The sequence below is a fragment of the Microtus ochrogaster genome, assembly GCF_000317375.1.
Source record: "Microtus ochrogaster isolate Prairie Vole_2 chromosome 14 unlocalized genomic scaffold, MicOch1.0 chr14_random_2, whole genome shotgun sequence".
Taxonomy (NCBI): domain Eukaryota; kingdom Metazoa; phylum Chordata; class Mammalia; order Rodentia; family Cricetidae; genus Microtus; species Microtus ochrogaster.
The window spans coordinates 14,926,085-14,940,714 of record NW_004949097.1 but is presented as its reverse complement, the minus strand read 5'-3'; the positions used below and the strand labels follow the sequence as shown (position 1 = coordinate 14,940,714).

The window sequence follows — 14,630 nt, the reverse complement described above, 5'->3', positions numbered from 1 at the left end:
AATAAATAAATAAATAAATAAATAAAAGACCCTGTCTCAGTCAAACCTGGAAACCATGTCGTCCTGCACTGCTGCAGTCCTGGGACCCTGAGTATGAGCAGTGAGGGAATGAAGAAAGGACAGATATACAGACGTGGGTACAGGAAACCTGGGATCAGAGGGGGATTCACTTGGATGGAAGTCACCTACCACCCCTGGCCACCCAAACCTTCCATATGCTTATTAGATACAGAACAGGAGAAGTCTCTGAAGGTGAACATCAGCTGGGTAAGGCTTTGCCATTTCCATGGGGCTGAGGCATTGGAGGCCTTGGCCTGGCCATGCCAGTGTCAAAAATGCACATCCATTCAGGGATCCCTCTGCTCCCTAGACTTAGAGCTCATCCGTATAGCTAGTCTTGCTAGCCCATTTGCTCTGGGAAATACCATCTCCCCTTGCTGAAGGAGAAAGAGTTTATTTGGGCTTGCAGTTCCAGAGAGATGCTGTCTAGAGTGGTGGGGGAAACACAGAAGCAAGCTCACTGGAACAGGGAGCCGGACGATCACATTTTCATCTTCATACAGGAAGCAGAGTAGAGAACAGGAAGTGAAGGGAGGCTACAGACCTCCAAATCCTTCTCTACTTGAGTACTTTCCTCTAGCAAGGCTACGCCTCCTAACCATGACCTCCTTAAACAGTGCCTCCAACTGGGGACCAGGTGTTCAAATACAGGAGCCCGTGGGAGGGACATTTCTCAAACCACCACAATCTGTAGCTGGTGTTTAGATTCATGTGGCCAAGTGAAACTTGGGGTGTTTAGAGTTTTGAAGACCCAAGCTGTGCATGAACCAAGCCAGCTATTCAGAACCCACATATGTCATCGCTACGGGTGACTTGTCCATTCTTGATTGGTTGTTTAGGCAAAGGGTGGTTTTGTGGGGGGAGGGGGGGTCAGTAGCCCTAGGATAAAGACCTAGGATTGCTGTTTTGGTGTCATGAACTAGAGGGCAGATGATGTGGGTCATCAAACTACTTACTGCGTGCACACTGCCCCGAAGACACCCTGGATAAGAGTATTTTTGTTTGGATTTTTGAGAAGGGCTTTGCTCTGTAGCCCACACTGGTCTCAGATCCACACCTCTTCCCACAGCCATTCTAGGGCTGGGGTCACCAGTTTATGCCTCCACGCCCAGCAAGAGGCTTTGTTTGGGAAATATTTTTCCTTCTACACCAGTAGTTTTCAACCCGTGGGTCGCGACCCCATTGATTAAATGACCGTTTCACGGGGGTTACCTGAGGCCATCCGAAAACACAGATGTTGGCATTATAGCTCACAACAGTAGCAAAGTTACAGTTTTGAAGAAGCAGTGAAGATGATTTTGTGGCTGGGGGTCACCGCAACATGAGGAACTGTTAAGGGGTCACAGCATTAGGGAGACTGAGGACGCCTGCTCTACAGACCTAGCTGCGGACTTTATATCCTGTTACTAAAAGCGACCTCTAGATTTATCCGCTCTGTGTTTTGGTGCCATGAAGGTGTTTTTTTATGACGTTGAGCACCCGATTTTCCCTTCTGTTTGTGGTTCCCTTTTTAGTTGGCTTATCATGGTGTTAACAATTAGATTCTCAGATCAGTGGGAGCTTGTGTTAAAAAAAAACAAACCCTGGCCATCCAGATGGCTCAATGGATAAAGGCTTGCTGCCAAGGCTGATGACCTGAGTTTGATCCTGGAGGCCCACGTGGTGCAAAGAGAGAACTTTCTTCTCTGTTTGGGTGAGAAAGACTCCCTCTCAATACACGGTGTGCACAGTGGCACACATGGGTGAGCACACGCACCTGCCCGCCCCATTCCCCGCCCCCAGACATGCCCACACAAAGTAAATAATTAAACATGAAGAAAAACGCCGCAAATACTGAACCCTCGTGTTGAGCTTGTTCAGTGTTGTCTCCGCTGCTGCTGGGAGTAGCAGGCATTGCTAAGGAGCCCTGTGGGGGCGTGGCAATGAGACTCAGTTTCCAGACGGAGAATCCGGAAACACGGTTCCTGCTGGTACCATGGCCGAGAGCATCTGTTCATGCCTGGTTCGTCCTGGCTGAGACACAGTTGCGGTCTCCTGGTTTCTGTTCATCTCCAGTGGCCGGGGCTCTGACACCAGCACCTGGGATCCTTCCCTGCACCAGAAGTAAACACAAGAATAATAAGAAGGGAGGACTTCCGTAGGTCATGGAGTGACGCCTGTCTGTTTGCCTTCTGTGAGACGTCCAACTTCCCTGAATAGTGATGCCCTGTCTCTGCATTGATTTCTGGAGTTCTGAGATCTGAGTCAGCTCTGAGGTCAGAAAAAGCTGGAACGTCCACAGCATAAAGTGCTGAGAGTCGCTGGAAGCTATTATCAAATAACTTGCCTTCTTAAATGCGGGGTGGATCTCTTGTGCTTATATTGTGATTAAGGCTTGTGCAGACTTCTCTGTTTTTAATTTTTACCATTTCCACAGGCTAAACATATTTCTGACTGGCATGGACCCTTTCTACTTCCATGCGGTGAATGTCATTCTGCACTGCCTGGTGACCCTCGTGCTGATGTACACCTGCGATAAGACCGTCTTCAAGAACCGCGGGCTGGCTTTTGTCACCGCCCTGCTCTTCGCGGTGCACCCTGTCCACACGGAGGCGGTGAGTCTGATGGGCACCGTGAAATAATGACCACAAACAGTGAAGCATCTATCTGCATATATCAGCTAAACCAGTCATCTCCCCCTTCGAAATCCCATGCATTGAGAGCCCCACACTATGTTCGCTTGACCCCTGTACCCTTCTGCTGGTTAAGGCTACTTTTAGGTGGTTCACATGGGGTCTGCCCAGGGTTTAGTTGCATCTTTGCACTGAGGCTGTGAGTATTATCAGGGGTAAAGGACACTTCCATTTTTTATTTGCAAATAATCGAAACCCCCTGTGCTTTTCGATGGCAGGGGTCATTGTGAGGCTGCTGCCCTCATGTCATCATCCCTGCTCCACTTCATGCCTAGTTTATGTTATGAAACTCAGGTGCTGGAGGAAAGACTGAGGAGCGCAGGGCTTCCTGCTTGTTCCTATCGTCTTTTGTTTCCTTCCAAGTTACAGAGATGGACTTGGGTGGCCTAGAAATTGCTGAGTTCCTTGATAAGAGGTCTAGTGATTTTTGTGTGAGGAAGACCATGTTTAGAAGGTATTGCTAGTTTGGATCTGTGGCCCTTGAAAAAAGGTTTGGTCCTAGCTAGGCTGTGGTGGCACACGCCTTTAATTCTAGCACTCGGGAGGCAGAGGCAGGCGGATCTCTAAGTTTGAGGCCAGCCTGGTCTACAGAGCTATTTCCAGGACAGGCACCAAAGCTACACAGAAAAACCCTATCTCGAAAAACAAAACAAAACAAACAAACAAACGAAAAGGTTTGGCCCATCAAGCACCAGACAGTGCCATGAAGCCACAATGTCTTGTCTTAGTAACGGTGGCTGATTTCTTTTATATGTGTTACTACGGGTAGGTAAAAGCTTTCTGATGGGGGCCCAGGAACCAAGGTTTTCAGGGAATGGAGCCTTCCAGTGGGTGATGGGCACCATGGTTCCTAAAGAATGGCGTGTGAGACCTCTGCTGGTGCTGGACACTTCCTTGAAGATCTGCCCAAGAGCATACTTTTGGTAAAAGCCCTACACTGGATCTCTTCTCACCTTTCCTTTTCTTCTTGTTTGGATGAGGAATGCTCACGCGTTGGGATCTGACTGCATCCCAGCAGTACACGCCTGAGACCCTGCAAAGGACAGTTTGACGTGTTGGTGTTGCAATACCTCTGCCAATTAAGGCGTCGTAGTCATAGAGAAGGGCTCCTATTTCCATGAAAAATACTTGGAAATGCAGGTGGTGCTCTGTGTAGAAGTTCTGAGTCAGAAGAGAAATCGTGTTTGTAAGGACTCTTAGAAGGTTTATTTGAACTGGCATGAGAAGTCTGATTCAGTTCATTGATATCACAGTGAGGACTGGTCTTGCCAAATTGGTGTATGATGGTGATGTTTCTGTGAACAGAATTGTAAATCTCTGAGCTTGAGGTTTGACAAATAAGTATGTGTGTGTGTGTGTGTGTGTGTGTATGTGTGTATGTGTAGTCTCATATGTATCTCATCTAAAGAGTGTGTATATATATTTAGTATATATACATGTATGTCTAGTGTGTGTGTGTGTGTGTGTGTGTATGGGGGAAGTGACAGATAAAAATCACTTTATAAACAATTCTATCATTAAGATAGCTTTCCTAACTCTTTCTGAGTATATTCGACTTGGCAAAGTTCCTATGAGTGGAAGAGTTTGACATGGAAGTAACAGTCCTCCAGCGCTTCTTGTGAAGCTGTTTACTACACGCCTGTAAATGTTACAGCGAGAGGAGACTCTGAAGGCGGGTTGCTATGAGGACTGGTGTATTTACACTCATTGTTTCTGTCCAGATTATCGGTCATAGAACCTTACACTGGAGCCAAAGCGTTGAGCCATGCCTGTTCCACACATCCTTCCGTTCTCACCCATGGGAACAATCTGAAAGCTGGGGCCAGACTGAGGATTGTGTGGTACACGTTCTTACTCCTCTGGGAGAAGGTAGACCAGCCACCGATACCCAACTAACCATATTTAATAACGTGCACACTTTCATGGTTAGTACTTAACATTTTTCTACTTTCACCATGATGTGAATTATAACTAGAATACTAATACGTAATTAAAATATAATATGTAGAGATTTATGGTTATCCCAGGAAATTTAAAATGTAATTAAAGGCCATAGATAGAGCTCTGCGGTAGAGCGATTTGCCCAGGATGTACGAGTGCCCGAGTTCCATGTCGTGCAGCACCCATACACACACCAAAAGAATCCATGTGTGTTTTCATTATAGAGAGGTAATGTGATAAACAAAATATATTGAAACATCAAATGCATCAAGAGAAAATGCGGACGGAGAAGTAGCTCTGAGGAAGCTCACAGGAAGGGAAGACTTGAAAAGTCTCCATTGAAAGAACTCTCCCTAGCAGATAGAATGGCCTAGGCCAGCAATTTCAGCACTTGGGAAGTGGAGGCAGGGAGACCAGATGTTCAGTTATCCTGGGCTATGGAGTGCAGAGTTCCAGGCCAACCTAGGACACATGAAATGTTGTCTCAATAAAAAATAAGAGAAGACTTAAACACCCCTAGTGTTTAGGCAAAAGATGGGGCAGCTGAAGCTGCTTAGGCTCCCTTGGGTATAATACAGCCTAATTTTAAAATGTCAGTGTTTATGGTGCATGAGACGTTAGATTCTTTAGTATTTAAAAGGTGCTTGTAAGTTTTATGTATGAACTTAAATAGATGAGGAATACCTCACTCTCCAATGCGCTACGGGGACATGCTATGGAGGAAAAGAAGAGATTTCTGTTCCTGGTAGTACGGGCCATATCGAAGGTCAGGATGATAATATATGTTTACAGAGTTGTGTATTACAGTTGCAGGGCTGTACTGTACTTGAGGGCAGTTACTATGGGAAAGATCATCCAGTTGTATGATCAGAGTTTTAATTCAATGGCCGAGCAGAGAGAGTGTGTGTGAAAAGCAACCTTGGGCAGTGTGACCAAGAGCTGATGGTGGTTAGGGTGGATTCCAGGAAAAAAAAAAAAGGCAAATCCTATTAGCAAAATGACCTTTAGACAGGGGCTTTCAGGGGCTTTTGTGCTAATAAAAAAATCCATAGTAACACAATTAAAGAGGCAGAGGTTTTGAAGAGCTGGGCCGTTATTTGGAGACTTGTTTTGTAGGATGAAGGAGCCGCTGGAAGAGGAAATGTGACCCAGCGCACCATTTACACTATAAAGAGAAGTGGAGTCTGCCCTTTAATTATAGATTGAAGCTCGAGCTTCTAGGGAGGAGGACAGAGAGACACAAGAAGCTATGTGCTCCGTAGACAATTAGTGATAAATTATTAAACATGCACATTAAGACATGGGAGCCTTGGGAAATCACTCATCTTTGTTAAAAAAGACTGAAAACAGGACCATATGTTATTCCAGGAAGGATGGAGAATTTACATTTGGGGGTGGAATTTTTTGTTTCAATGCATCGATATGATTGTGTGTCTGCATGCCGATGTGGCTTGCTTTTATTTATAAGTGCGGCAGTTGACAAATAGCTAATGAGGGTAGGTGGGCTTGGACATGCCAATAAATGGCAGGGATGGGACACAGGGTTCCTTCTCCAGTTTATACACACGCTCACAGGAAGCTGGAGAGTAGACATACAGATCAATATAAGAGAAACAGGAGAGAAAAGTTAATTTACATTTGAGCATGCAGGGGCACATTGACTAATCTTATCTTTCAGCAGAGCATTTGAATGCATGCCTATGGGGACAGTGGGGTAGTGTCCTGCAGGGCAGGGGGTAAAAAGGTTCAGACTACCTTATTTAAGCCCTGCAGAGTCCTGGGCAGGTTTCCCAATGTTGTATTTCTTTGAAAACGTATGCTTTTCTGAATTTTGAATCATGGAAAAAGTATGGAAAATTATTGTGATTGTCCCATGAAAGTTTAAATTTGGTCATCATAGAGATCTTTGGTTTGCAGAAGTGAAAGCAAGAGCGGGCACCAAGAAGAGTTTGAAGTTTAAAGCAGACATTTCTAGACCCAGAACAGGAGGGCTTGGGAGAAAATTGGTTCTGATCTAATCAGTCAGGCTGGCTCCTGGCTTTTGTCACGTGTCCTGTCTGATGCTAAGAGAGCTTGTTCTCTCAGATAAAATAAATATTTGTAACTCTGTGCAGAATCTACTTGGTACCAACCCCATCGACAGCATTCCTAAAATAGCACATTATAACCTGAAGGCAAATGGCGTTCTAATGGGCATTTCCCACCTGTGATTTTGTTATCCTAGCTGGCAGGTCCATAGGTTGGTGACAGCTCCAGCACCCTAACCTAAAAATACCAAATTCCAAATTCTCCACAGCCTGACACTTTTTGAGTGTTGACAAGCGGGAAATTCCTCGCCTAACCTCGTGTGACAGGTCACAGCTGAAATGTGGCAATGCTGAAAGTATTGTACAAGTTCACCCTCAGACTATGTGTATAGAAAGTATAAAGACATATAGGTGTATTTCATGTTTAATCTTAGGTCCCATCCCCAAGACATCATATAGCTTGTACATGAAGATATTTTTTTAATTTATTTATTTATTAAAGATTTCTGTCTCTTCCCCACCACCGCCTCCCATTTCCCTCCCCTCCCCTTTCCCCTCCCCCAATCAAGTCCCCCCTCCCTCGTCAGCCCAAAGAGCAATCTGGGTTCCCTGCCCTGTGGGAAGTCCAAGGACCACCCACCTCCATCCAAGTCTAGTAAGGTGAGCATCTAAACTGCCTAGGCTCCCACAAACCAGTATGTGCAGTAGGAACATGAAGATATTTTAAAATAAAAAAAAAATTTTCCAAACTCCAAGGCATTTCTGGTGCTAAGCATTTGGGGTATGAGAGATTCATTGGCTTTAAGTTCTAGTCAGCCATATTCACTAGCACTTTGCAGAGTGTTAACAGTGTGTTAACATAACAGCCCATAGAGATAAAGGCCTTGTGGCCGAGGAACGTGCTTATATTTCATCCACCATAGTTGTCGCGCTGCTTTTTGTATACGTGAACACCAGCAGGTTCAGCTGCCATGGCCACGGCATCACCACCGCCACCTTCCATCTCTGCTGCTTGTCATTCTTGGCTCACGCACTGTCGCTTCTGCCCCCCCTCCCTCCGGAACCACCGCAGGGTCTCCCACCCTCTAGGAGGAATGCATGTCAGTGCCTTTCCTGACCCTGCCTGGTCTTAAACTCCTGAAATCTTTGCCTCGTCTTTAGCTCTTGGATTACAGAGCTGGTCCTTCTGTGATACTTCCCAGATCCTGTTGCCGGAATGAATCCTTTTTCCTTCCTGGCAACAATTGCTCCTTGTGATATACATAGGCCTGTGTCTGAATGTAAAGAAAGAAAGGGAAGGGAAGAACATGACAACTCCCACGTGTGGTGGAGAAGAAGATTACTGTAGCTATGTGGGAGAGCACAGTCAGAGGCAGGGGGATCTGGGAGAGTCCAGAGTAGACACGTCCAGGCTGAGCCGTGCCCCGTGTGTATGTCCAGGAGGAGTGGAAGAGAGAAGGGAGAGAGGGGAACCGGGTGTAGCAGATAGGAAGGTACAAGAGATGAATGGTAACCAAAATGTCTGTAATAGCCAGGGAAGAACCTCCGGGGGAAGGGCAGCCCACTCCCTGGGCTGGAGAAGAGTTCAGGGAGGGGACAGGGTATACACAGCCATACACTGTAACATGGAGTTTTACTGCAGGATGCTGGGAGAACCTCGCAGCCAGGTCTGCTTGGATATGTTAACTAGGCACCTCAGTCCTTTGTTCAGGCTTGAAACTTAGCAGTGTCCTATTTAATACTTTCTTCTGACTTCAACAGATGTCAAAGTCCTGGAGGAAGGCAATGCCCCTCTATTTGGCTTATGGTACCTGTCTGTCCTACCCAGTTCCCACAATCGTTAAATCCCAAAGAAATCACACAGAGGTCTACATTAACTATAAATTGATTGACCCATTAGCTCAGGCTTCTTATTAACTCTTACAACTTATATTAGCCCATTATTCTTGTCTATGTTAGCCACGTGGCTCAGTACCTTTTTCAGCGAGGCAGTCACATCTTGCTTCTTCTGTGGCTGGTCAGGACTGCAAAGGAATGGGCTTCCTTCTTCCCAGAATTCTCCTGTTCTCATTGACCCTCTTTTACTTCCTGTCTGGTTGTCCTGCCTATACATACTGCCTGGCTACTGTCCAATAAGCATTTATTTAAAACAATTGACAGAATACAGAATTGTCCCACACCAATGGAGCCAAGCATTTGATAGGGATGCTTACTTTGTTTTAGATGTAAGACACTTTGCCCAAGACCTCAACTCAGCAGGGGTACAGAGAGCAGGCATTTAATGTGTGCACTGTGGTTTGGCCTCACAAGGAGCCTGTGAGCACCCTCTCTGAATCTCTGCTAATGGGATTCTACATTGTGATGTTATTGTTGAGGTGAGGGCTTGCTAGGTAGCCCAGGCTGATCTTGAACTTGTGACCTTCCTGCCTGAGCCTTCCAGTGCTGGGATGACAGGCATGAGTTATCATACCCAGCAAGTTTATTCTTTATGTCTTGGTGCACTCAGCTGGCATAGTCTTCTGCTCCTTCCAGATTAGCTCAGAGAGAGGATCAGGGCTTCAAGACAGTTTGCAGGAACCAGTTTTTATGTTTGCATACTTGTGACTGCTGTACTTCACTTTGCTATACTCAGAATCAATTTGCAAGCCTTGCTGTTGGCCACATCATTTGTTCTGGGATGAGCGTCCCTCTGGGCTTTGCCCCAGGGCTTCACAGGAGGTGAGGTGGACTGTCTTCTCAACCTTCTCTTGAGTTCATGCTGAGTCAAATGTTCCAAGTCGCCAGCGGCCACTGAGCCCATCTGAGCCTCAACTGTGATGTGCACAGTCATTGCTCAGCCTGAATCTGAGCTGGGGCCTTATACCTTTGTGCACACTGTCACTGCCTGCCTCACCGGAGTCGTGCGGCTTCTGGGATGTTGCTCTCCGGCTCCTTACAGATTAACCAATTAATGAACACTGCGTGTGGTCCAAGCAGCCGTGTCGGGTCACAGCTTTCAGCTCTGTGCTGCCCTTGAGGTTCTTGGACTGCGTTCAGGTTTCTCATAGGATGGATTTGAAGTTTTCCCAGCATGTGACCTGCTGTGAATCCATATGTACACACATAGATTTTAGATTTTTAACTGGTAGGCATGCTAAGCTACCCAATAAAGCTAGAGAAAGATACCGTGTAGGATAGTTTTCTATAGCCACACACAGGAAGTGCTGTACTGGGGGTGAGAGATCCCCAAACCTACACGATACAGAACCTCCACATGTCACCTCATCGGCAGTGGCCGTCAGGTGTTGTGAACACCTAAGACAGCAAACTGGGGCCTCGGTTGGGTTTCAGAAGTCAGGGCCTCTTCCGCACCAATGCCATGGCCTCTCGTGTAACTGTACGGTGTGTGATATTTTGTTTGTGTTCTAACAAAGCTTGCCTGCAGATCAGAGGAGGAGCTAGCTGGGCAGTGTTGACAGAGACCTTAAATCTCAGGACTCAGGGCTCACTCCTTCAGTCCCAGCACTTGGGAGGTGGAGGCAGGAAGTGATAAGCTGGGGTGCAGGCAGGACCAGAGCCTTTTGAACTGAGGAAGGACACGAGGCAACTGGCAGCTGCTCCTGGTTCCCTGATCTTCTGGGTTTTACCCCATATCGGGCTCCTGGCTTTGATTGTTAAGATTATTTAGATAACGTTTCAGTACGGAGTGCTCATAACAGTATGTCAGTGGTTCAAGTCTCTGAACGTCATTTTCTCTTCGCGTTGGCTGATTCTGTCGTGCTCATGGACCTGGGGCCTTCTCTGACGTGGGAGACAATGTCTCCTGTGCCTGAGGGATCAGCCTTCATTATCTCCCGTGTAGATGACTCCTGGCCCAGCTCTTCCTGGGGATACTGTACTGGTTGGTTTGAGTCATCTGAGAAGAGGCACTTGGTTAGCAAAGTGCCCCATAAGTTTGACCCGAAGGCCAGTCGTTTTTCTGACAGCTGGTTGATGTTTAAGGGCCCAGAGCACTGGGTGCCATGCCGTCCTTGGGCACATGATCCTGGGTGGTAGAAGAAACAGGTATGTGTGAGAACAAGTCACGGAGAGCAAGTCAGAGAACAGCGTGTCCCCGTGGCCTCTGTTTCGGTTCCTGCCTCCAGGTTCTTCCTTGAGTTCTGCTGTGAGATGAGATAAGCCCTTTCTTCCTCAGGTCATGGTCATGGTCCTTTGTCACAGCGATAGAAAGCAAACTAGAACAGTTTCTGTTTCTCCTTTACAGTTTTATATCAGAGAGAGAGAGAGAGAGAGAGAGAGAGAGAGAGAGAGAGAGAGAGAGAGAGAGAGAGAGATACATCTTATGGAGCACAGTAACTTAGGGTTTGTAAAGCATCCCTCATCGCCCCCACATGCCCATTCCAGCTTCTCAGACAGCACGTCTAAAGAGAACTTCAAGTTTAGTGCTCACTCTGGTTCTGTGTTCTTTATCAAGGCTCACTGATTTTTAACTTTTGCTGGTTTTGTGCTGTCGCTCCTCTCTTCCTCCCTCTATATAAAAATATTGTTTGTTTTCTGAAGCAGTTAGAGAGGGCTGCATAATTCATGCTCCTTCACACATCAATAATTCAGTTCTGTATTTCCTAGCATGGGGAGAATTATTCATGGTTTTGGTTTCATCTCTTTTAGTCCTGAGCACTGTCTTTCTATCACATAATACATAAATTTTCAGTATGATTTGGAACTTATATTAAGATATATAAAATGTTTTTAATATATTTGAGTGCAGCTTATAAATGTTATATAAATATATACTGTATAATGCATAATACAGATACTTCTTAGAGGCATAGTATATTAAAATGCCTTGAGAATAAAAATATATTATATTCAAATAGATAATATATTTTAAATGTACAAATTTAATATCATTATCAGTATATAATGTACATATATGTAATACACTAGACCTATAAGGTTATGCTTTTATCTTATTCTTAGTTATAGGTAGTAACATAATTAGGATCATGATAAATAGAATACAATGTAACACAAATGTAATAAGATTCTAATTCAGACTGATATGCTATAATTTAAAGTCTATATTTGTTTAATAATATATGTTCTGGAGTCATGTAGATACCTTGCATCTCAAACAGCTCACTTATCCTAGGGTTAACATCTGTTATTCTCTTGTTTATGTTTGTTTTAGTGGTCCTGAGGATTGAACCCAGGGCCTTGGGCTTGCTGGATGAACGCGTTACGACTGAGCTCCCCGCCCAGCTCGATGGCTATTTCTGGCTTCTTGCCTTTACTCTTCTAGAAGCCAGGGGTTATTTCCAGCCTGACTGTTCTAGACACACACGCTGACTGGCGTTTTAGCCGGACAGAGTCTCCCTCGTTCATTTATTTGTTGTGTGTGTTTATACATGTGTAACCTTCATCACCCACTTGTCATCTGTGTGGACTGTGGATTTCTGTTTCTTCAATGGTTTATCATATATTATGCTCCTTGTCTTAATCAAGTTTTTTTTTCAGTTTGGTTCAGTGGGAGCCCCCTTTCTTTGGATTTTTTTTCTTCTTGACTAACATTTTTTGAGTGCTTTTGTACTCTGACATGAGACAATGATCCTTGAGCCTCAGCCCTAGGATCAGACTTTTCCGGGGAGCCATTGTTTTTCTGAGGTGGGGCAGTGCATTGTGGGGCATCGACAGACCTATGAAACCACACAGACATGTATCTGTGCGATGCATTCGCACACACGAACATATATTCTCTTGCAATCAGGAGTCCCTCTCGTTAAAAGCATTGATTTCCCTGCGTTTGGTTTCCCTCCACTCTGTAAGTTCTCTGTGGCCCATCACTGCCCCACTCTCCGTGATGAGTACAGACATGAGCCTGACACTCACATGTGATGATGGGGATCACTGAGACTCGCACCCAGGGCTTTGTACAGTCTAGCTAAGCACTCTACCTCTGAGCTAAGCCCACAACCCTCAAAGTGTGTTTTAATAAGTCAATAACTAAACAAACTTTGATGCTGAGCATTGATCCTCTGTGAAAGAGAACCAAGGAAGCAGGTTAAGTATGGAAACTCAGTCCCTTTGTTTCCCCTTTTCTCTTTCTGTAACTGTACCATGGAGCATACACTGTCATAAGAGGTGGTCAGGGGTTTAGTTTATAGGTTGCCACCTGTAAATAATAGGCTTTCTGCTGTGCTGTTCCCAAAATCAAATGCATTTCCACAAGATACCGTGACAATAATGTTCCAAGTTTTACATTTTTCATTGTGTTATACTTTCTAGGTGGCTGGCATCGTGGGCAGAGCTGATGTGTTAGCATGTCTGCTGTTCCTGCTGGCCTTTCTTTCCTACCATAGGTGAGTGGGGTTAAGCAAACCCTTCTGTGGTTTGGTCACATATTGCCACATATACATTAAAGCCCTGCTTGACCAGAGAGAGGCTGTGTGGACTGTAACATGCTCGGTGGATGTCGGAGAGAGAAACCCTCTTTTTACCGAGTGCAGACCTGTTATCTTCCAATCCTACTTTTGAAGCATTTAATATCACCTATGTGTGTGTGTATGTGTGTGTGTGCGTGCGTGTGTGTGTATGAGTGCGTGTGTGTGTATGTGTGTGTATGTGTGCGTGTGTGTATGTGTGTGTGTGCATGTGTATGTGTGCGTGTGTGTGTGCATGTGTGTATGTGTGTATGTGTGTACATGTGTGTATGTGTGTGTGTGCGTGTGTGTGTATGTGTGTGTGTATGTGTGCGTGTGTGTATGTGTGCGTGTGTGTGTGCAGGTATGCGTGCATCCATGCATGTACATGTTCACATGTGCATGTTTTCCTCAGTTGTTCTCCACATTATCTTTTGAGGCAGGGTCTCTCACAAACCTGATGGGAATCTGCCTGTCCCCACTGCCCAGTGCTGTGAATACAATAGGCTTCTGTCTGCGTCTTGTTTGTTTAATGTATGCGAAGGATCGAACTCAGAGGTCTGTCTGTGCAGCAGGCACTTTCCCCACGGAGCCATCTCCCAACCCTCACATCGGCTTTAAAAGACCACCGTCCCCACGCTGGGAATCCAAGCTCTGGATTCTTTTGCTTGTTGGTCCTGGCCGAGAGTGAAACTTTAGCTGTGAACAGGAATAGCTGGAGAGTTGTGTTTGTAGTGCTCTGTTCTGTTTGCCTTTGATTTGTTTAACTGATCCTCATTTTGTTCCTGTTTTTTTTTTCTGTTATTCTTACAGCAGCCACTCACAGTCACACCACAAGGATGGCCAGGAAGCGTTGTTTCTTAACTAGTTTTGCACTTTAGAATCCTTTGGTCAACGTACAGGAAACCTCTTTCTATTGCTTTGCGCCATTATCCTCAAAGCGAAGGCATTTTTAACTGACTTGTGACATCCATATTCAGAGAAGAATGAGTTAGGAAAATGTGAGTTGGGACAGAGCACTCGAGATGTTTCCCTAAAGACGCCAGGTCAACTATACCAACTGACCTCATAGAGAGATGCTGGCTGGGAATATGTAAACTTGGCCTTTGGATCAATGTGATGACCTATAACTTACAAAGCCCCATGATTCACTTTTAAGAATACTGTTCTAAACCAGTGGCATTGAATTAGCAACAATTTCCCTTCTTCCTCTTGTAGAAGAACTACTTTTGCATACCTGTGGTCCAGATATCTGAGAGAACAGCCTAAAGGCAGAATTATTTATTTTGGCAGAAAGTTTTAGTCATGGTTGGTTGGCCCATGTATCCAGACAGAATGCAAGAGCTGGCAGAAGTGAATACTTAACCTCATGGCAGACAGAAGATAGAATAAGGCAATAACAGGTCCAGAGCGCGGTGTAGTCATCCTCAGGACACGCTTTCTCAATGCCCACTTCCTGTGGTCACCCTAAGGACACTTTCTCAATGCCCACTTCCTGTGGTCACCCCAAGGACACTTTCTCAATGCCCACT

At 45.4% G+C, this 14,630-nt stretch overlaps 1 protein-coding gene across 1 annotated transcript in view; it reads left to right on the top strand.

Annotated features, from left to right (window-relative positions):
* Positions 1-14,630, top strand: part of Tmtc1 (transmembrane and tetratricopeptide repeat containing 1) — a 205,632-nt gene that overhangs the window by 13,357 nt on the left and 177,645 nt on the right. The window contains exons 4-5 of the mRNA XM_005364621.2: positions 2,477-2,654; positions 12,965-13,038. Of these exons, the coding sequence (XP_005364678.2) occupies positions 2,477-2,654; positions 12,965-13,038 (252 nt within the window). The remainder of the gene's footprint in view (positions 1-2,476; positions 2,655-12,964; positions 13,039-14,630) is intronic.